The 23,008-nt window shown below is 40.8% G+C and overlaps 1 protein-coding gene across 4 annotated transcripts in view; it reads left to right on the top strand.

Annotated features, from left to right (window-relative positions):
• The first annotated feature begins 5,819 nt into the window (after positions 1–5,819).
• CCDC186 (coiled-coil domain containing 186) overlaps positions 5,820–23,008 on the top strand; it is a 39,672-nt gene continuing 22,483 nt past the window's right edge. For 2 of the 4 annotated variants that reach the window (XM_075026453.1, XM_075026450.1), the window contains exons 1-2: positions 5,820–5,940; positions 20,899–21,592. In XM_075026453.1, the coding sequence (XP_074882554.1) occupies positions 20,913–21,592 (680 nt within the window). In that variant the 5' untranslated portion in view covers positions 5,820–5,940; positions 20,899–20,912. Of the gene's footprint in view, positions 5,941–6,688; positions 6,816–20,102; positions 20,148–20,898; positions 21,593–23,008 lie in introns of those variants that run through there. The other 2 variants (XM_075026451.1, XM_075026452.1) reach the window with 2 other exon arrangements.

The raw sequence follows: 23,008 nt of genomic DNA, 5'->3' as shown, positions 1-23,008 counted from the left end.
CTGCGGGAGGGGCAGGTGGGCGCCTTAATTGGCACCCATCAGTGCCCTGCTGGTCGTGGGGGCTGGCTGTGTGGTTTTCGCTTGAACTGTGGCATGGCTGGCGGAGCCCTGGCCAAAAAAAACGTGTTAGTCATAAATTGTATTACACCTGGCGTGTTGCAAGAGGCTGCTTTTATTTTATTACTCAAAGCACCAGTGATTTTCTCAGTCTTCGGCAAAATTGTGTGACGGACAGTGAAACATCCATGGTTGCACTAGTAACTCCAGGCGTTCCTTGGGGATCCATGTACTGTACTGCTCTTAGTGACGCAACAAGATGAAAATAATTAAGAGTTACAAAATACTAGCTACAGAGAGCAATGAGTAGCACTGTCCTTAGCTCTTAATATCAGAAAAAACTACAGGTTATACTCACCTCTCTGACTCTGCCTGAGCCGCCTTGGGCTTCTCCTGACTTGGCCTGTCAGTGCTTCACAGCAGCAGGCATACCTGCACCTCGGGCCAAGTGTTCGTAGTTCAGCAGCAGGAAAGGTGTATAGCTGCTTTCTGTAATTTCTCCAATAAAATCAAAATTCTCTCAGGACATCAGTTAGACAACCTTGTTTCATACAAATTCAGAAGGTGGCTCTAAGATCTATGCAAGAATGATGAAATTTGATACATCAAATTGATACATTTGTATTCTAAAATATTTGAATTTTGCCCTGCAGCCTGGAAAATACATCACTTCATCTTCCATTTCCAACCTATTCTCTGCTTTCATTTGTCCTTTCTCCTCTTTCTTTTCTATACAAGGTGTTTCCCCTTTCCTTCTTTTGTTTCCCATTCTCATGTCTCTACCTACGCTGGAAAACATACTTCATCCTCAACACTGCTGCAGTTATGCTACTACTTAGACATGCTCTCAGGTGTTTCCAGTGCTGTGCAATTAAACTTTCACCAAAATTAAATTAATCTGGTCTATTTTAGTGCCTACACTTCTGTACTTATTATTAAAGTGTATAAAATCCGTGATGGATTTTATTCTTACACATTCTGTGGGGCAGGGAATAATTATCTCTGTTCACAGAGAAGAAACTGAAGCACAGCTATTTTGCCTTAAAGTAATTTGGAATCTGGCTGTGATGGCATTTCAGTCTAAATCTTCCATGTTTAAGTCTAGGATCCTGTCTGCCAAACTATTGTTCCCTGCTGACCATTCTCAAAAGAAAAGGGAACAACACATCAAAGGTTTGCTGAGTTTTTTCTTGGTGGTTTAGATACTCCCTACCGAAGTCAGAGGAAAGAGTCTTCCTGGCTCCAATGAACCTCCAGCCCTCAGCTGCAATCTGAGTAGAAGCTGACTGTATGGGAGGCTGCTCTGAAAGCAGGAGGGGAAATTAGGTAGGATTAGGTGGGATTTCAGGAAATCTATCTGCCAAGATGCCCAGCATTGCATATGAGAGTAGGCACAGTTGCACACGGGATGATGTGGGGAGATGGGGCAATTATGATCATACAGCCTCCATTACCTCCCTGCACCTTGTTCCTCTGTCCCCAAGATTAGCCCAATAATCCTCATGCCTAAGCAGCACTAATACTAGTGAGGCATTAAGAAATACTTCTCTGTCATTCAAACCTCTCAAAAAAATAAAAAATTTAGACTGTGACTTAAAATATCCACATTTCTATTACATGTAGCTGGCTAGCCATTTCAATCCTCCAGGTCTGCCGAATCAAAACAATGCTGCCAGTCTGAACAGTCTTTTGAAATGACACTTAATTAACACTACGGGCTGTGCTGGAAGTATATTGACAGGATGCAATGAAAAGGAAAATCAAGCATCCCACTGGAGACAGAACTTTATCAGCATGTGAACTGGCACAAAGTTTTCTTGCATTTAGAAGTTGCAAAGAATGATTGAGCCAGGGCAAATGTTGTTTTCATTGTTTTTGTTTTTCAAATGTCAGTCATTTGGGACTTCCCATGTCTCAGGATACAAGAAAGGGCAGGGAATGACAGCAGTAAAATTAATTATAAAAAGAAAAAATAACAGGTCTGGCTGCAGTGGTGGAAAAAGATAAATGTGAAGGAGTGTCAGAGGTAACTGGGGAGAGTGTTGTTAGCATGGAGGCTGATCAGAAGCAACATCACAGGAGCTGCAGGAGGTTGATGTGGCTTGCCTGCAATTTTTAGTGAGAGCTTTGGGCTTGCCTACATGTAGGTTCTGTAATAACTCTACCAGTGTGTCATTAGCTCTAATTTGTAGGATCTAAGTGCCCAGGAACAAGCTGGGACACCACTCTGCTACATGCTGAACAAACGACAGTCCAAACAACATACAATGAAAGTAGGTTTTTCCAGGTATAACTTAGTCAGAGGACTTGCATAATCACAGTCACACTTGGGATTTACCGTGCATACATCAGACACGACCGTGGTGGCAAGGCCTTAGCACCAGGACTGCAGCTTCAGCAGAGATGCTGTTCCTACCTGACGCAGGGAGGGAAGACAGGGCTCCTGGCAAACCGTGCTTGCTTAGAATAAAATACTTAGACAATGAGAGTGATTCCTAATGAAGAAGGTAGTAACTCTTTATGTAGTCTTGCCGTGATGTGAAATGCAGGAATCAAATCAGCCTGCCGTAATTACATTATAACAGACCAGCCTTCTGACGAATGCAGAGGATGGGAGTCAGGCAACCTGGACTCTGCTCCCAGCTCCTGCTCAGCAATGCCAGCCATGGCCCTCCAAAAACAGTGGTCCCAGAGGAGTGGGGGGTATTCAGCACATATGCTGTTTCAGCCACCTTGTTGTTCTCCCTTGAAGTGGAATTGCTAACACTTTTTTATTTGAAGGAGAAAGCATAGAATTGTAAGCCCCTTCAGTGGGCAAAGCTATAAAAATGCTATATATAATTAACCAACATCAGCTGGAAATTGAGCAATTACATGAACTCTTGCTTTTCTTCTTCTTAGATAAGAAAGCACAAGCCAAAAGCTAGAACTACAACCTTTTGAAAATATGGGCCAAATTCTGCTTCTGCCTCTGCAATGCAGGCTTATGTCTGCAGCAGAAGAGAAGTCTGTTGTGCATGACTGTCTGTATTTCAGATGATAAATTCTCTCACTCAGAAATTGTCTTCCTCAGCATTTGTACATGCCAAATGAGAGCTATGGCTGGCTAACTAAGAGGTACAGTAATTCAGTCATTCTTATTTAATATGAATGCAGACAGTTTGGGGAAGGGGCTCTCTCAATGTCCTGTCATTATCCTTCCCTAAGTATCTGTGGCTGCCTCCTGGAGGTAAAATACTGTTTAGATGAAAACTTGGACTAAGCACAGGTATTACAAGAATCAGAACTGTCTGACCATCAGTGCTGGGACTAGAGTCGTGGGGAGTCTAGCTGAGTACAAAAAAATCCTTTTTGCCTGCTTTTAAGGAAGAACTCCACTAACCAGGCTCAATTTTCTTAACCTGGTTTCAGTCCTGCTGAAAAAAACATCCAGAATAAAAGGTGAAAATCAACTGAAATTCTGCCAGGTCTTGTGGGACCCACTAAGCCACACATGATTAACGTCAGGGGGACTGCCGACAAAGTATACAGCAAAGCAGAGGCATAAACATTAGAAGGACTGGGGTCAGAGTACAGTGGTGTCTCTGCAGTTGCCTTTAAATAACTGGAAGAGAAGACGAAATAAGAAGTATTTGGGCACTGAAGTGACTGTGTTACAGAGCAGCAAGGCTGGGTGAATTTTGCTGCTCAGGTGCAGAACAGGAGCTGTAGTGGCAAAGGAACATTTCTGAAAGTAAAGCTTAGACTTGGGCTGCATGGCAATTAGCAAATGAGTGCTGCATGGCACTGCTTTCTGAAAATGGAAAATTTTTTGCTTATCTCTATTCCACACCTTATTTTTTATGTATTTTTAGCAATATGGAATGCACAGCATATTATGAGCAAAGCAAAGGTGAGATTTTTGCCTTCAAAGTATTATTTGGAGGTTAAAGCTGAGGCCACGAGTTCTTTCCACAACCTACTTTCGTTTATGCTCTCACCTATGTAATGTTTTTAAAGACATGTGCCTTCATCTGACTCCTGTGCTGCTTTAGAGGTGATGGCAAGGATATTGTTTAATTATCGGAAGCAGTATTATCTTTCCCCAAATAATGAACACCACTGTTCATCTATAAACCACTGTTTATAGATATGATAGCTCTGACTGGTTTGTACATTGATTTTCTCTAAGATTCCTGTGTTGTTTTTAAGGATCTGTAAAAAGGTTTCAAGGCAACATTTCCTAGGACCCCAAAATTTGCATTTGTGGCTCTAAAATTCCAAATGCCTGGAAAGAATAAGGAGAAAAATACCTTGCTTCCAGTTAATGTTAGTACATAAAGTTACGCAACACATTCTATTTTCAAAGTCATCCAAGGTATGAACTGAAGAAATCATCGCTGGGTTTTATAGGTATAAAGCATATAGGTATGAATATGGTTTTATACATATATAAAAGTAAATTAGCCAAAATAAAGGAGCAATCTGATCTAACAAAGTTAGCTGTGCCATGAGTAGAGTATTGGACTAGATATGCTCCTGAGGTCCCTTCCAACCCAAATTATTCAGTGATTTTAACTTGCTTTTCTATTGTCATGTTTAAGAAGTTCCTGCAGGAAAGATGCCAGTGCCTAACTCTAGCTGATCTGCTATAGTAAATGCGTTTTCACTTAACAGCTTGTCTGCTAAGGTAGTTGTTTCAATTTATTTTTTTATGAAATAAATAAAGTGGCATTTATGGAGTGCTCTGGATTCCAAAAAAGCTTTGTCTTCCACTGATAAATTGCTGCTCCCAGCACTGAAATGTACTCCAGATTTTTGATGCCCAGCAAATTTTTCACATTTTTTTTAATCCCGTCAGAATAAGGCGTGAAGTACCGGCAGGCGTTAACTGAAGCTGGACTCTGTTTATTACCATCGCTGGATGTACTCTTAGATGGCATGTGGGTGCAGAGGCTTTTGACGTCGTGTGTGGGGGTTCGTTCTGGAAAAAGTAGATGTTTATTTAGGGAAGAAGAGACTCTATTAGTCATTACTTGCGTGCCAATCTTGCAAAAAGGGGAGGGAGGTACCTTTGTGACCATCTCTCTAAAAACTGTTGGGGTGAAGGATTCCTTCTATATGGCAGCGGTCTCGGGCAGCACCACAAAATGCCCGACATGAGATCCCTTGCCCAGAAAGGTAGTGTCTTTAAATGAGAAGAAAAAAAAAACAAACCACCTTCCCGGTTGAAGTAATCTCGACAGACGCTTTTCTGAGTGGTCTGGGGTGTGGAATCCAGCAGCTTCAGTTCCCGGAGCTGTCAGCACCTGCAGCCGAGGGCCCGTTTCGTCCCCGTCCACCTGAGGGAACGCACCGGCGGTCCAAGGGAGAGAGGGAAGGCGGCCAGAAGGGTCCGGCCGTCACCGCGGGCTGCTCCGGGCTGCTCCAGACGGCTCCGGGACACCCGCAGCGACGGAGGCGCCTCAGTCTCTCCGGGCCACCGGGCTCCAGCGCCGGACCGCCCTCACCGCGAACCTCTGTGTGTGTGTGTGTGTGTGTGATTTCCTCTGAGGGTGAGACCTGGAGAAGAAGCCTGCTCGCCCAGGTCGCTGACGGGAGCGGCCTCTCGCCCCATCGCCCCTTCAGAACGGCAACGCTGCGGGAGCCGGCCCGCGGCCCTCCCCGCCCGGGCCGACCCGGGACGGAGGGCGGGCGCTGCCCCCGCCGGGCTCCCCCCGGCCCCGCCCACTGCGGGCAGGCCGCCGGGCTGGCCCCGCCCCGCCCCTCCGCTCCCGGGCTGGAGCACCGCCCGCCGCCGCCATCTTTGTTGATGTGTCAGCTCGCCGGGACGGTGGCGGCCGGCGGGGCGTACCGCCGCCATGGGGGAGCTGCCGCCTTCCCTGCCGGCCTCGTAGCGAGCGGGTGAGGGAGCCGCGCCGGAGGGCGGGCGGAAAGGCTAGGCGAGGGGGAGGGCGGGAGCGTGGGTGCTTGCTTGCTTGCTGCCGGCGCCCCTCAGCCCTGCGCGGCCCCGCAGGCGCTGCCGGGGTCCCCGAGGGGGCGGCGCGGGGGCACCCGCGGCCGAGGCGGGACGGCTCGGCGCTCCCCGGCGGTGCGGGTGAGCCGTTTACGGCCGCCTCCCGCGGCGCGCCGGAGTCAGCGGGAGATAAAACCCCGGGCGGGGGGGGAACACGACGACGTGGCCGGCCCCGGCCTCGCAGGGGCCGCGGGGCGGAGGGAGGTTTCCCCCGGGTGCCCTGAGGCGGCGGGGGCCGCTGCGAGAGGATCTGCGTGTGGCAGGTGGGGGCACTTGGCTGGCAGCGGTCGCGGCAGGTCTGTGGGCGAGGCTCGGGTTCCGCGGGGAGGAGAGGGGCGAAGTGGCATGAGGTCCGGGGCCGGGGGGGTAAAGTCCTGCCTTAGCAGTGTCTTCTAAGTCAGGACCTCCCGAGCGGGTAGCTCTGTCTCCTGTGCCGGCTCGTAGTCTCTTTGTTTCTTGCCAGGTTTCTTCTCCACGTTATTAATTAGGTTGTCCCGTTTCGTTGGTCGTGTGTTGATTTCACTTTATGGTTAAATAATTAGATAACAAAACCCAGCAACTGTTACACCAGTATGAAGGTTATTTTTTAGAGCCGGCCACAGTCTTGCGGTAGAGTATGTGTCCTTGTTTTTGCAGGTGGTATTTGCAAAAGCTGCTTGCCCTGCTAGGTTTGAAAGCAGGAAGCTTTACTGCAACTTCAGCGAGATGATTATGATGTAGGCTTGCGGATTTTGGCTCTTGTCCTGGAAAATAGTCTGCACAGGTGAGTCTGATATGTGTATACTTCCAGTGAGACTCTGTGCAGACCAGGAGAAGATCTCTTGTGGAATTGAAATCTGTATGTAAGATTAGAAGTACGGTAGTCTGGCTTTATTGTTGATTTACTTTATCTTGTAAAACTGCTTTTCAGAAGTTAAAATGTTGCAAGCAGAATACACTAAAAAACCACATGTGACCAGTGTCCCTGTATGTTCTGTTGTATAAGAAAATTGTTGAAACAGCATGAGCTGCAGCTGCATTTTTATATCGACTAGGAAGTGTAATCACTCTGATTACTGTTTGGCATGAATGCTTATGTTGCCGTTGACTTTAGGAGGAGATGGTTAAGCTCTAGAAGTATGAGAAACTGAAAGTCTGAAGATGTTTCAAGAGACTGTCAGTTTGAAACGTCATCCATTTTATGAAAAAAAGTAAACTTGTTCTGTATTGTCTTTGAGTCCTCTTCTTTTTCTGAAATTCTTCAGTCATTCTTTCTTGCTTTGGCTTTGAAACAGTATTTTCTATCATTCTATAAGACTTGATCTGGGGTTGTTGACAGATTTTTGTTAATATTGTGAGGGTCACTATTTCAAAGTGTTGAGAAAAGGACTGAAGGACCAAATACCAAGAATGGTTTCTTTGGTCCTAATTAGCAGGGATGTTGCTTATCACTACCAAGGCTAATATTGAATTTCCTGAAGCTGGCTTTTTAAAGAGCTATGGAAAAAAGTAAATGCTTTTCTGGATGCAGTTGTGTTACCAGGCAGGACAAATATGTTAAATCAGTAGCCTGCAACTTTTGTTAACATGTGGGCTCCAGTAGTTGGCAATATCCTGTACTTAGTTCTGAGTTGGCTTGTTCTGAACTTACTTTCCTGTTGCCAAAACCAAGAATTACCTGTAATGCTTTCCAATATTATCTCCAAGTTGTAGACCAAGACCCTGCTGCCTCAAATTGAGGGGGGGGGGGGGGGAAATCTCATCAGAAACAAATCTGTGTCAGAAGAGAGAAGAAAAGCAGAGTTGAAGGCTTGATGCTAAAATTCTGAAAGGTTACAGTAGTGCTGTTTGTCGTATTTCATCAATTGCTGAGTGGTGTAGGTGAGACTGGTGTTCTTTACTTAGAGTAAGAGTTGTTCTGTGCTGAAGACATGCTACTAGCAGGAGATTACAAGTCTGTGCATAAACCCTTAAGTATCCAAGTCTCATTTGAAGCTCACAGTAAAAGGATGCTCTTGCTAGTATATTGTTTTCCCCAAGACATGAGCTTTGAACCTCAGGAATAGTATGACAAAAAATAACACTTTCAAGGTGTACCCCGTGACTTGTGTTGTGGTGGGAACAAATCCAGTCCCTCTTGTTAAACCTTAACCGATGAACTTCCTTTTGGAGTTGTGCTGTTACTTGACTGTGTATGTGGAGTTAATATGACCATAATATTAACTACTTACATGAGATTGGTAGAAAACCTAGTGGTGCCTTGAAGGAATTCAAAGAGAAAAATAATTGATATAAGTATTAAACTGTTAAAAGCAAGGAAATCCTGAGAGTACCCAATGTGTATATGCACCATTCCACTCCCCTCCCTTCAAGCATGTGCATCAAAGCAGGTCTTTGTGTGAGCTGAATCAGGGAGCTGTGTCGTTATGCCTGGGCTGGAGGACTCTGTGTCCCAGTACACGGCCAGTTTTACCACTTGTACTGAGAGTCACAGTTGTCCTATCTGTATTGCAGTCCTCTAGCTTTTCTGTGTAGATGGGACCATGTTATGTTCCATCTTCCTTCTTGGCAGTACTAGGTGATACCCCAATAATCTTTTCTCTAAATTAGAGCAGTATCTTGTATTTGGTCTTGGGCAAAAGTGAGTTAATATTAGGAGAGCTAGTATAGGTGGGACTAAAGTGTGTTTCTTTTGTTTCCTATATATGTGATCTGTAAATACAGGAAGGCCATCAGTGTATGAGACTTCATGGCCACCCTCTCTGTTTTGTATGGAATGCAGGCAGTGGTGATCAACTTCATCTCTTCTTAAGCTGTTCTTTTTCTGACTTTTTCTTAGATGTTGTGATGCTTTTCATTCCAGTTCATCTCTTTTTATCGTTTCATCACTTCTAAACTTAGGTGGCTTGCTGCTCTGATTACCTCTATGTGTGGAGATGTAACCAAACACATTTCAAACAGTCCTTCTGGCTTCACGTTTATACATCTCACGCTAGATTATGTAAAATACCTGGTTTTCTGGACCTTTCTATCTCAGTCCCTTTTGATTTAGTTGAAACCTTTGATTTGTCCCTCTACACAGCTGGTATACAGTAGAGCTGCTTTTTATATCTTTTCATGTAGAACAGAACCTCTTTTGCTGAATCCTCATTTCTTTATAAACTTCAGTTGAAAATAGAATTATCTCTAGGATTTAAGTTTCCCTCTTTTGCAGTGTTATCTGCTGGCATAATGCTTAGTCTAGGAAAGCCATTTGTGATGAAGTTCTTATCTGTATTTTGCATGATATCTTTCATAGGTTGGGTATTAATTGGAAAAAACAGGAAATTTTCTTTTGCTAGTCAATGTGGTGAGCGGTAGACACAATTTGCTTTAGAAAAAGAAACATAAAACCTCACCCAAAAAGTGAAACAGAAAGGTGTGTTCAGTCTGTCCAGATTAGTTTAGGTGAAAGTATTATTAGGACTACACTACAGCTAACTGCTAACACAAATTGTAAAATTTCTCTTCCATTTTATTTTTAGTCTTATTGTCGTGTAAATTGTTTAGCAAGAGTTCTGGTGCAATGACAGGTTGGCACTGACTTGGAAAAGCATTTTAGTTTGCTCAGATAATGATTATTGTCTAGTAAAGATGTGAGAAGTTCTTGAAGCGATGCGTCTTGGGTTTTACAATGGACAACACAACTAGAAGAAGAAAAAAAAGTCATGCCCCCAAATCAGTTATTTCTTCAGCAGTCTTGTTGGACTGTCATTGTACATGTAAGAGCATGTAAGCTGTCCTGCAGCTTCATCTCTTACCTGAGTGTAATAGGTTGGAAATTAAACCTGAATTGAAATGAAGTGGCAGTTCCTGTGATTTTTAACAGTTGTCCCGTTGTTAATGGTTACTTTAATGTATCTGTCTTAGGATAATGTGTTTAAAGATAATAGAAAGTAGTTATTATTTTATTATGATTCATCTAAGATTATGTTTCTAATAGAATATTTTGTAGCATGATATTTAAAGAAGAGGAGTAGTCCTTTGTGGAACAAACTGTTCAGACAAATAAATTATGGTCTTCCTAATAAATGCTGTGGCATTTGTGAAGCTTTTTTGCATGGAACTCCAGGTCTTTGCTGGTTGCTTCATACATGTGGGACTTGTCATGAAAACTCTAAAAATCATTATAATTCTCTTCAGTATTCTTCAGCCAGTAAATCCTAATTAACTCTTTGAAATAAAGTCCATCTCCAGTGATAGACTGGATTATATTGCATCTCGTGTTAACACTTGAATTTGCATTTGAAGACTGGCTAAATCACTTGTACTTTCTTTTTGTTGCCCAGGAACCTGCAAGAGGGAAGTGAGTCTGTAACTGAACTGTTCAAAAGGTGCTGATGTGCAGTTTTTGCTTCTCTTGGGGGGGTATTCTGATGAACATCAGAACTTGCATCAAGAAAAGCCTTTTGACTGTTGAAACTTCAATCATATGGTATTTCATGTCATAGATGCATGAGTTGAAACGTAAGGCAGTATAAAAAAAATCTCTTTACCAGAACCTTTAGTCTATACTGCAATGATTGGGGAAAGAGCCAACACTTATTGAAGTATAAATGATAAATGTGGTTTTGTTAAAGTTATGTATTTGTCTTTGCTTCATGAGCTTTAGTAGCTGCTTACATGAAGAGAGGTGCTTCTGAGTTGGGGTTCTGCTTGAGTGTAATGAACCACTTGTAAAAATCAGTCTGTGGATTGGAATTTAATATTACACGTGCTTAACGTGAGTGAATAGGAGGCAGAGTTAAGTTGATTATGCATTTGCATGTATACTATCGTGTCATATTACTCCTTTTTAAAATCACAATTATTGTTGAATCACAATTTCCAAGGGATGAGTGTGAACCTGCCATCTCAGGATAGATATAGGACACTGCTGATCTTCCTTTATATGAATTTTTGAAAATCATGTCAGAAAAAAGGCATGTTTTGAAGCATATTGCTCAGTATTACTGAATTAAAAGTCAGTCCTCAGTTGCATGCGAAGTAAATGTTAGTTTCTGTCCTAGCAAAAAGAGCTGAAGTTTCAGCTCATGTCCAAGTTGTGTATTTGCTAAAGAAGGGGAGCTTCTGGTGCTCAGTGCTTTTACAGGTCAAGACATGGAACAGTATAAGACATGTAATGGAAGTTTCATTTGTAGTTGAGTCTGGGAGAGCAGTGTATGTCCATAGGTGTGTCTGGGCACGTTGCTGAGAGCTTTAATTTGTAGTTGGAGGGCTGGAGTAATGGGAGAGTGTATTACAATGTGACTTGAGGTGTTAGTGTGAATCTTCAAAGTAACTGGAAAATGTGTGTAACTTCCTCTTGGAAATTCACAAGACTGCATTTTAATTTACTGTTGGGTGAAACAGAAAAAAATTAAATGTTTTCTTCAGCAGCTATAATTCCATGGGGGTAATGCTTCTCACTTTTAAAAGAAGTCTGTCTTCCAGATTCCCCAATTCTAGATTTAGCTGTTAGTTTGGATTTTTTTTAGTAGCCTTTTTGTGTGTGTGTGTGTGTATGTCTTGATTTTTTTTAATTATTATTTTTGTTATTGGATCAGCTTTGAAAGATTGCACAACTTAGTTGATATTATTTATATCTTCAGCTCTAACGCATATCAATGAACAGACCTCTTGATGTTTGATAGCTAGAGTAATGAAAGTAGGGGAAACAGTTTCTGGTATCTGTTTAGACCAGCTAGTTTCAGGTGCCTCAGTGCTCACTTTGTTGTCTGGAGAATTGCAGGTGAACAAACAGGCCAGTCATCATGGAAGCATTAAATTTCTAACTGGTTTAACTGAGATATAGATTTTTTTGTTCATCTATCACCTGGGTTATATACAGAGATAAACCCCACAACTTTCTAAATATGTAGACAAGCTGTACATCCGCTTTCCTAAATCCAGCTTTGCCAAAACTGGAATGATTTGTACGTGTCTGCATCTGGCACCTCCAGTATCAGAATGAAGCTATTCTTTCCTCACTTGCTCCCACAACATTGGGATCTGCTAGCAAAAAAAAAACCAACTGTGTAAAAAAAAAAAAAAAAAAAGATCAAGTGAGCTTTCTTTTGGTTGAATTGGAGAGGAAGACACTGAAGAGCAGAGGTGTTTGAAGATAAGTTGGAATCTGGTACAGAGAACAGTAACACAGCACCTGAAATAGACAGCTGGTTATTTGAGTTATGTAGTGCTGCCCAAGTCTTCTGGTCTAGGACTAGGAAAAAGAAGTAGCGATTTGCTTTCACTGGGCAGGTTGAGGGTGTTAAGAGTAAACCCCTTTTCTAGCTATCTTCATAAGAAGCCGGCCAAAGGGCAAGCAGTGTCACTTCTCCCAGTAACTGACAGGCAAGCTGCACACTAAACCTGAATTGGATAGTAAAGGAGATAAATGAAGTTTAATTTACTTTAGTTTGCTGTGAGTTCAGAAACCAGAACCAATATGGAAGGTTAGTGAGTACTACAGAGCATTTGAGGAGACTATTGCTTAAGGGTGTTTACTTAGATTATGATGAATTTCCAGTGGAGCTTATCTTGAGAAGATGACATCTTCTCAAGCAAAATAAAGAGTAACAGCAGCAATTTTGTGAGTTATTGATCCAGTGCAGTTTGAGAAAGAATCAGGAAGTACGGATCTCAAATTACAATGTAAAGAGAATTGCTCTGAAGCAATTTCAAGGGGCTTCTTTTCTAGTTAGGTTTTTTCATGTAAACATGTGGACTTTGCTTAGAGGTATGCAGTGTTTCCTTAGCAAGTTTAGAGCACAGACTGCAGTGGCAATGCAACTATATGAGTGCTGGGTGACATCCAAATAAGAGCGGTAGGGAGTTCCAGGAACTCGGGCTGCTTGTGTTGGTGTCACCAGATTCTTTTGTCACTTAGCTGCTTGCCTGGCCTGGTCATGGTACTTGGGTCCCTGCTGACTGTTGGGGTCATCTGCCCATGAGTCATGGGGTGCTTCATCACTCCTTTCCTTGTCCCCCACCTACTCTCTGGAATGCATCATATCTGTATTACAGCTTTGGGTCATTTTGAGACTTTGGTCTGTTACTTAAAGGAAATTTTAGTACTGTGCTGTGACAGATATGAAGTGGAAAGGGAAAGAGGATGGCTTTCTAAATTTAAATAGTACCTCTATTTAAAAATGAGCTTGTTTCATGTCCTATAAAACCTGTCTGGATGCTTTCTACATATCCGGAGGAGAAGACCATGCATGGTCTTAGCTGATGATGCGAGAACTGTGTTTTCACTATTTTGTGGATTGCATGTATACTTGTTTGGAGAGTAGGTGATTCCCTCTTCATCAGTGACTCTGCTACAAGATCTCACTTAGGAGCACAGCTATGAGTGAAGAACATCTACCCAAAGACGGTGGAAAACCCGTTCTTGTTGAAAGGAACTGACACAATTGACCGCTACTGGCCATTATATTATATAATGCATGGTTGAATATGCCTGGTGTCCAGTGAACTGCATTTACTGTATTAAGGTCTTGTTACTGCTCCCCTCTCAGAAGGTTTTGTGCCTCAGAGTCACTTACCTCAATGCTCTTCACTTTTTTTCAAAATCCACCCTGGTTTGAACAAGTTTTTGTATATGCACATACCTGTGAAGCATTAGCCCCGCCTTGCCTTTTTTGCCCCTTTCTCTGCAGTATGTTTAAGCTTTGTAGCTTAAATATATTTTTTCTCTTATAGCAGTGATTGTTATTTCTCAGGACCTTGACAGTCAATCTCTTTGCTTACAGAACAACCCCAGGCACACACTTCTGTCATTCTTTAATCTGTTTATTGTAAAAGACCCCCATTGTGATAGTTACTAGGTGACAAGGCACACACTTTCTTTTTTTCCCTTGTTGTTAGTGAATTCTTCTAGGCAGCTACACCTCAGAAAATGCTTCCTATAGTTGTCATTTAGTGTGTTTAGATGTCATCTCGCATGTATTTTGAAATTGGGTGAAACAAAGTCATTTGCTCCTTGACCATTTACATGAGTGTTGATAGCTTGGGTCAAGCTATTTTATGAAATTAAATGCTAGCATTAATAGTGCATCTGCTTAGGAAAGTCCTTTGTAGTCAGGGATTTAAAAGAATCATGTTTGTGCTCCATAAGAAGATTGAAAAGACGGGCAGTTTGAAATGGCATAATACTGAATTAAAATGTACCAGGTTCTCAGTGCATGCCTGTAATAACAGAATAGCAGGCTATAGCTGGGAAAGGATGTGTTCCTAATTAGATCTGTGCAGACAGTAGGAAGCATACAGGGAATTGCTTTCATCATGAATTACCTTCTAGTGGCTGGGAATTAGCAGTACTGAAATTGGGGGTAAGATTTTCAACTGGTATAGTGGGTAACCTGATGGACAGCCAAGGGATGAGGGCGTCAACAGCCTCCTTAAAAACTAAAAGTATATGTACTTTTCAGCAGAGGAAGGAGGAGTATTGACTGTTAGAGAAACTGCTTTTCTCCGTGCCAGTGAATGGACTCTGAAGTGAGAATTTACTCTTAAAGCATGTATGGAAAGGAACAACTCTGATACTCCTTTTTTTTCCACCCTCTCTGTCTTCCATCTTTATTGCAGCATTTTCTTTCACTTTGTAGTGGGTAATGGGCAGAAAGAGGGGAAAGAAAAGAAGAGAGAGGGAGGGAGAAAGGGCTTAAATTCTGATGTTAAAATGATAGGCCTTAGCTGTCTGCTACTACAGAAAAGCACAGAGTTCTTAAATTTTCAGACAGTGTTCTTCCAGTGAGGTTGAATAAAGGAGTTAGTATGGTGATTCAGTGTAGGTATTGCTTGAAATATATTTTACTTGTAATCTTGTTTCTAGAGTTGTACCTGTAGAAGCTATCCATTCCTGGCTTGTGTTCTGACATCTGTGGATTTGATGTCATGTCTAACAGTATACTTGGAAGAGTGATGCTAAACCAAGAATAATTTAAATTACTTTGTTACCGCATGTGAAGATTAATTCTCATAACCTAATTTATCAGAATGTATAGTTGTATTAAAATCAGAATTTGAATTGAAGGAGCTTTTAAAATTAGTGGCATGTATCTTCTAGCTGTTAATTGGCTTTTTATTTCTCCAGGTAATTGCTATGGTATTAGTGCAGGAACTCATCACATACTTTCTTATACAGCTATTTTATGTAGTTTAATAAATTTTGGATTAATAAACAGTCAAATTAGCATTCAAACATGGTATCAATGGCTCTTCTGGAAATTCTATTTTCATTTCACTGTAAAAATTATATTATAAACAAGTACCTAATTGCCATAATTCTCATAGCGATGATGTAGTACCATTATTAGAGTTTTTATTCCAGAAATCCAACTGACATGATGCAGCGTAGTACATACTCAGCTTGCAAGAGTGAGACCAAATCTTACATAAGAAAAAGTTACTTGACTTGTCCACTTAGCAGATTAATTTAGTAGAGCAAGAACCTTTGTCCTATATTCTGGTAGTTTGCAGAGCAGGTCTATACTGTTAAAACAGCTAAGTATTAAACATTATTTGACTTAATTTTTAAGTAATTTTAAACCTTAAGATAGATTACTTACAGACAATAGAATGTAAATGGAAGTACCCAGGTAAATCCTAGCAGCTTGTACATTTTATTCACCTGCAAGTTTTACCTTTTTTATATGCAATGATTGTTCAAGATGTTTTGTATGTTTGTAACTTCATATCTATGAATGGGGCAAGGGCTGAACGAACACTTAGGATGACTGCTACTGAAGGTAGCTAGAAGAAACGTTTTCTTCTTTGTTTTGGCATGTTACAGGACCATGTATCAAGGTTTTTGATGTTCTCCCTAGATACTCAATACTTATGTTGTATCAATACTTCACTGAAGAGCTTAAATGAATGATTGTCATATTTGTTCTTATTTTTGTCATTTGATCAGCAGTTAATAGAGGATGTTTCTGTTGTGTAACAAAGTAAGTGAATAAAAAAGATACTATTTCCTGAGTGTTTCCTTTCCCTTACTTACCTGTGAGACATATCTGCCTTAAAAAGTTGGTGTGCTGTCCGCTCATTGTATCAGCAGGCTCTGCTCTCTGCTTTTGATTCCGGTCAGTTGTGCTATCAGCAATTTAGCAGATAAGCACATCTCAGTTATAGTAGTGTGAGAAATGGTTGCAACCCTTGCCTGTACTAGCCTTTAATGTTGTCTGTCCTGTGGCTGCAGTTTAACTACTTCTCCAAGTACTAATGTAATATTTAAAACGGACATAATATGTGCTGATGCAGATTTAAAATTTTTGCATACCATGGGATGATGAGGAACAGCTGTGCATGCTCCTTGCTTCTTTGAAGAATGCATCTATGATGAGAAAAACAGTGTCTGTTTAAAAAAAAAAAAAGGCAAGGTTTTGTTTTTGAAGGGTAAAACTTGTCTATATTCTGATGTATATATGCAGAGAGGTGTTTTGTTTGCTTGTGCAAACTGGGCCTGTGGGCCCATTATTGCTGTAAAGGAAGCTTGGCTGAGCTGTGTTCCTGTTGCTCATTCTCTGCTACCCACATCACCAGGTTTTGAATTGATGCGTTTCCACTTGCTTTGCTTTGTATTACTGCATTGTGGGGGAACACAGATGGCTGTCTCCTTAGCTTTACAATAGGGGCAGGAATGCAGGGAAGGTGTGTTAGAGTGTCAAATTAATTGTGAGCTGTAAAACAGAGGAGGAGGAGGACTGGTCAAACCAGTTGTGCGGGTGGTAAGAGTCCTGTCACAGCAGCAAAAGGTGTTACAAGTCAGTGACAGAAAGCTTTTCACGTGCCACACTAAATGTGTGGCAGTTTCACAAGATGGCTTGTTATTCAAGGTATGCAGGCAGGCAAGCTTGGGCTGGGCTAATCTCAAAATGGTACTTTGAGAAGTTCCTACCCTGGGCATTTTTAAGTTGACTTGGTAGTGATTGCATTCTCCTGTGGCATAGACAGCAGAAGGGACATACACTGTGAGGGTAAGACAAACATCACATGGAAGGGACTGAGGAGCAAGACACTTTTGCCATGCTGTTCAGATGATGATCAACCCTGAGGAAGGGGCAGAGCAATTCGTTGAAGGTAGAAGCTTATCAAAACAGCGCAAGAAGGTTGGCCAGTGCTCACCTGGCACTTTGCTGTCACTCAGGATGCTGTATGCTGATCTACCATGATTTGCTTGTCTGACGCATTAACAAGGTTGATCTGCTTGAGTCAGGATTTGCCTTTTATGATTGCTTTTGATGCTTTCTGAAGAAATCATAAAAGACACTAAGCTATTTTGTTTTTCTAGTGCAGTATTTTGTAAGAGAGTGATATTATAACATTATTAATTCCCTGATTTTGGGAGAGTCAGTTACAAGGAGATGCGTAAGATAATAGAAGACGAATATAAAACCTGGAAAGACATGGAGCTGCTATCAAATGTGTACCTGGTGTCCAAGTATTATCTGGGACTTGCTGTATTTCTATGTTTGATGTGAAACAGTCATGTACTGGCAACGTTGATTGTTTCAAAGTATTTTCACACAAAACCTTTTGCTTACAAAGCAGTAGCCTTTTCTTTAGTTTTCTGTCTCTGGCCTTATGAAGGAGGTATGTGCTATATTCAGTTGCCTGAGGTAGGCACAACAAACTTTGGGTATTCAAGAGACATTTCAATATCAAGATGAACTTACATTGACAGTTGTTCCACATGATTTCTTTGGATATTTCTGACATGAAGATAAATTGTGATCCTGTGATGAATTGTTACGTTTTATTTCTGTTTAAAAGTTAGTATTTAGAACACAAGTACTATCCAGTGGCAGTAGGGAAAAAAAAAATTCTCGGGTTGTGAACAGATTGAGATAGATTTGGGTGGATAGAGCTAAAATCAAATGTATTGGAATCGGAAAGTCTGTGAACGTTCTTAATGTGGTAAATTATATTCTGGGTACCACTGGAAATTAGAGTAGGTCTGCAGGGAACACTGAATCATCATAATTTACTTTTCATGCTTTAACTGATTTGTATAGTCACTATTCAAATTCCCTATGCATTTGATACAAAACCTACGCTTTATTTATGATTGATATTAAGTGTAAGATATCACGGATACCGAGTTGGTGGCACTTTATTGCTCTGTGACTAACCGAGTTATGCAAATAATTGTGTTTCTGCTTCCACATAATATTAATCTTTCTCTCTAATACCAATTCACAGTATTATTTACAGAAGAAAGTAACACAGTAAGATGAAAACAGTATCCTTCCCAAATGTACTGTCTTAACTGGGCTGTGTTTTTTCATCAGTTGCTTTCATATGAAGAGAAATACCATCCAGTTTGCTGACTGGACTGGAGATTTTAGGTATATTAACTAAAATGAATGTTCACATATCTGATTTTACCACTTCTTTTCTTGTGGCAGTGAACTGCAGCATCTGGGCAGTGATGAGCAGCTTTGAGGCAGTAATACATCAAACAATAGCACATTTTTTGGGTTTTATAACACCTTAGAAAGGACTTTAGAAAAGGCTTAAAATGAGCCAAAAACCCCATCTGATCATTCCAGAGAAAGTGGTAGCAAGAAGTTAGACTAGAGTAACCGCTATAGAAAAAAATTGTACCTCAGCTTTATACTAATACAGTTTCTTTCTACAGCTGAGTGTGTGGATTATAAACTACCTGTAACAAGAGGGAACAGATACTAAAAGGTGAATTTCTCTTGCCTTTTAACTGAATCATTTGCAAATTATCTTACGGTTAGTGACTGCGTTAGATGCATCAGTCTCAAAACACTCTTTTTTAACAGCTTTTTAATGAAGTAGGTACTACTAGTGTGTTCTGCTACTATCAAACTGAATGGGTTTTTGTGCAGTTATGGTCATTCTCTTTGCTTGCAGATTGAGATTGTCAGTAGGGGTTCTTTCTTTTGTTTGTTTTATTTTAGAATAACAGTAGTACATTGTGAACTTTCATTACTAGCAGAAGTTATCAAAAAGTGGATAGGTACCAAAAGAGCAATTGTTTTGGCTGCACAAACCAAGATGGATTTGTTGGCTCCAGTGTTGACCTAAGCATGAATCCTTTGAAGGAAGGGGGAGTCAGGGATTTTATTAGTATCAGAGGAGATCTGTTTGTAAAAAGGGGAGTCATTGTAAATGTTTCACATTGTATATAAATTCATATGTTCACCATCTCTCTTTTAATTTGTAGCTTTCCTTACCATTTGTTTTCTGGTTCCTATTGATTTGTACTGGTTTAGGGGCTGTAGCATTGAGGTTTTTTGCTTTGCAACCAAAAAGAAAAAGTGGTTGCTTGTTACTTAAACATGTGTAATTGTCATTCGATGATTTTTGACTGTTGTCTAGTCGTGATATGTTTCCTTTCGTACTTTCAGCCTTATGCTCAGTTTTCCTTATGCCTTCCTCTTGTTGATTAACTGGCAGTTGTAGCCCAACTGTTGGTTTCGGGTACTAGTGGTAGGTTGGTTGTTTAATGGTATTTCCTGGTAGAAACAGATGGGCTGAGGTTGTTCTTTTTTTTCCTTATCTGTTTTTTAGACCTAATAGTGAAAGGTGATAGCGGTAGCAATTAGTCACAGACCTAATGGGATTCATGTATCCCTCTGTTTTAACAACGTAAGCCTCAGTACTAAGTGTTGGTTAATAAGGCAGGACTCTGGAGGAGTGGAGCCAAGCGGCACAAAGGGTTTCCTTTCAGAGCGAGTCAAAGTGCAGGGCCTGCAGCGTGTAGCTGAATGACTCGGTCTGTTGTGACTGTGTAAGAGACTGCTAAACAAATGAGAAAGCAAGTATGAAAACAAGCTTGATGTTGCAAGATGGCAGTGTTACTGCTTCCTGTGATAAAATTGTTGGAATAGCAGAGTGGAATTTATAAATGAAAAAATTCCCTTGTTTTTAAGTAGTCTAATTTATCCAGTATCGGGGGATAGGGTTGCATCTAAAATCTATGACTGCTGTAATGATTTCCTGCTAACGGAAATGATATAAGGGCTTCTTGTGCTTGCTAAAAATGCCAGCAGTCTTTCCAGACACCTGATCACCTGGGATTCCTGAAAAAGAAGATACAGCATTATATTCAGGCTCTTCCGTAAGTGTTCTGGCTCTTTGGATCTCAATATGGTGTCCTTCTAGTAGAACACTTTCTATATAGCTTTTCGACTCATCAAATGTTTGTTCTGCAAGCTACTTTTTGAGAGCACAAATGTGCTGCAGACCATCTGTGCTCTTACAGCAAGGGATTTTGGCTGCTTGAAAGCAGATGGGAAAAGAGACTCTCTCCCCCATCCTCCCCCAGCCCCTTCCTTTAGGTTGCTGGGTACAAATACATTTTGGTGTATGGGTGGTGAATGAGGGAGGACATGATGGTAAGGAAGTTGAATATTCTGACTGGATGAGGGAGTCACCCTATGTTGTAAAAATTAGTAAGTCAAGATGTTGCTTTCAAATCATGTATAGGAAAATGAAAGCTGTAAGGATTCTTTGTTGTTGTTTTTATTTTATGTCTGAAGTGTTTTTCAGAGGTGACTACTTGGAATTTTTATGGATTTAAATGATAGAATCATAAATTCTAAAAAGCTCTGCTTTTTTTTTATTGTCTTGGCATTTACTACCCCACTACTTCCTGTTTGCCATCCTTGATTTCTCACCTTCTTTTAGAAAAACTTGTATTGAAGCGTTTGCTTAAAGTCAGGCTGGAAGATCAACAACTTCAGACACTTACATGTCTAAATATTTTTGCCCTTTGAATTTTAATTTCCAGTAGCCTTTCTTCCCCTCTCTGTCTCTTTTCATTTTGATTTTGAATATAATATGTTGTGTAATGTGAATTCTACTTCTAGAGTTCCAAAGGAAAATGATGGAGGGATATTTACCAGAAATGCAAAGCAAGGTGGAGCCAGTCAATCTGTCAGATGATGCCTCTTCCAGGTCCCCAGATAATAAGTCGTCTGATAAAACATCTGCAATGAAGGACTGCTCAAGCATCAGTTATACTGGAGATGATGCTGGTGTCTTGGAAAGGGAATCAAGGTTGTTGCCCTCAGACCAGGATTCAACAGCTATTGCTGTAAGCGGCAATGGGGACCTGGCAGAAAGACAGCAGCCGCCGTGTGGAGGGGCAGACTGCTGTGCCAATACCTGCTCTGAAAGAAAAGTAGAAGGCTCCACAAAACCAGAACATTTATCTAGTGAAGAATTTGAACAACAAGATCCAAAACCTAATCAGACAGAACAGTCATTAATGGAAATATTACGGGACCTAAGGGAGGAGTCTGACTTTGTGAAAAAATCGAGTGATAAAATCTATTCGGAAAGCCCTTACGACACAGACTGCACAAAGAAGCTTATTTCCACAATACATCAGACTTCCTCACAGGAGGATTTGCTAAAGGAAATAGAGTCTGAACTCTTATCTACAGATTTTTCAAAGGAACGAAAATTCCCAAATGGTGTGCGGAAGGGTGAACATGCCTTGGCTGTGTTTGAAAAATGTGTGCAAGATAAATACCTGGAGCAAGAACAAACTATAAAAAAGTGAGTATTTGAGTATGCTCATCACAATTGGAGGTGTGTACTGAAAATTTGGTTGTGTGTTGTGTACAACTGCATACAACATTTTGGTATAAACAAGTAGTCTCTTGTGAGTTGCTATAAGGACAGTTAATGAGCTTTTTAAATTATGCTCTTTAAGTGAGGAATTATTTTTACTTGTGGTATGTACTTCTAAATAAAAATGTGTCCTTGGATCTCTGGATTCTTGTGGAATTTGGCAGCAACTGAATAGCTAACTGTTCAGTTGAGTAGCCTGGCAATGTCTAGAATTACTTAAATACTGTAAAAGTAACGGTGATATAAAAATAGTCCAGGATTCATTCAATCCATATATGTCTTTGGAGAAATGAGTCTTTGCAATTACTAACTCCTGCAATGTGCATTTTATTTATGAATTTGAAATTGCTTGTTTCTTTTTCAAGTAATATTCATTCTCCTGTCATAATCCAGCAAAGTTGTTAATCAGTTGAGAGCTATTCTTTGAGTTGGAAATGTCATATATAGATAAACTACTGTCTTACCACATTTTATAGGAGGGCATTTGAAATGCATGGCTTATAAACTTTGCTATGATAAACTGGGCTTAATACTTCTGCCAGGCAGTATGCTACATGGAGAATATTTATATTCATCAAAAGCCAGTTCATTGCTTGATTTCTTGATTCCCTACTTGGCATTTCATATTCTGTTACCCCTTTAGAAATGTTTTTTGCTAACAAAAAGTAGCCTCTGACTTCAAATTTATTCCTGCTTGCAGAGCTGGAAATGAGTGTCGTACTCTTCATATAAAGCACTCTGATACCATGGTATGGGAGGACATCAAAGGGAGGGAAACCAGGCAGAGGGAGAAGAGATGCCCAAAAAGCAGAGGAGGGAAAGTATTATCTTGCATCTCACCAGTTAACCTCTGACAAAAATCATAAATGTGAGAAAAGTCAGTTGCTGACAGGAAAGCTTGGGAATGCATAGTTAAGACATTCATTAATTACAGAGGAGGAGTGGGAATCTGAAGTGGTGGGTGTGTAGATGGTTGTCATTCCAGGAGATCATAAGTTAACGAGATATTTGTGTTTTACTTGTTTATGGTAAACGGAAAGGCAAGTCACTGTTTTTGGCTATGGACCAATTACTTTCTAAGAGACAAATTTTTGTATAAATAGATATATGTATATGTTACGTGTACATACAGGAAATTTTTTATATAAATATGTCTTTGGTATCTTTTTTTTGCCAGCTGCTATCCCAGCTGCACCCTTTTGATTCTTGGGCACTCACCTCAAGTGTAAAACTGCTGTGGAACATGTTATGTTTGCTCCAAAGGGCATTCTGGGTTGGGTTGATTTTGTCCCTTAGTTTACGATCAGCAGAATTTCTTGTAACATGGCTCTGGAAATAGGC

This window comes from Buteo buteo, chromosome 4 (genome assembly GCF_964188355.1).
Source record: "Buteo buteo chromosome 4, bButBut1.hap1.1, whole genome shotgun sequence".
NCBI lineage: Eukaryota > Metazoa > Chordata > Aves > Accipitriformes > Accipitridae > Buteo > Buteo buteo.
Note: the sequence above shows the minus strand (reverse complement) of the source record. Positions and strands in the feature narration are given on the sequence as shown.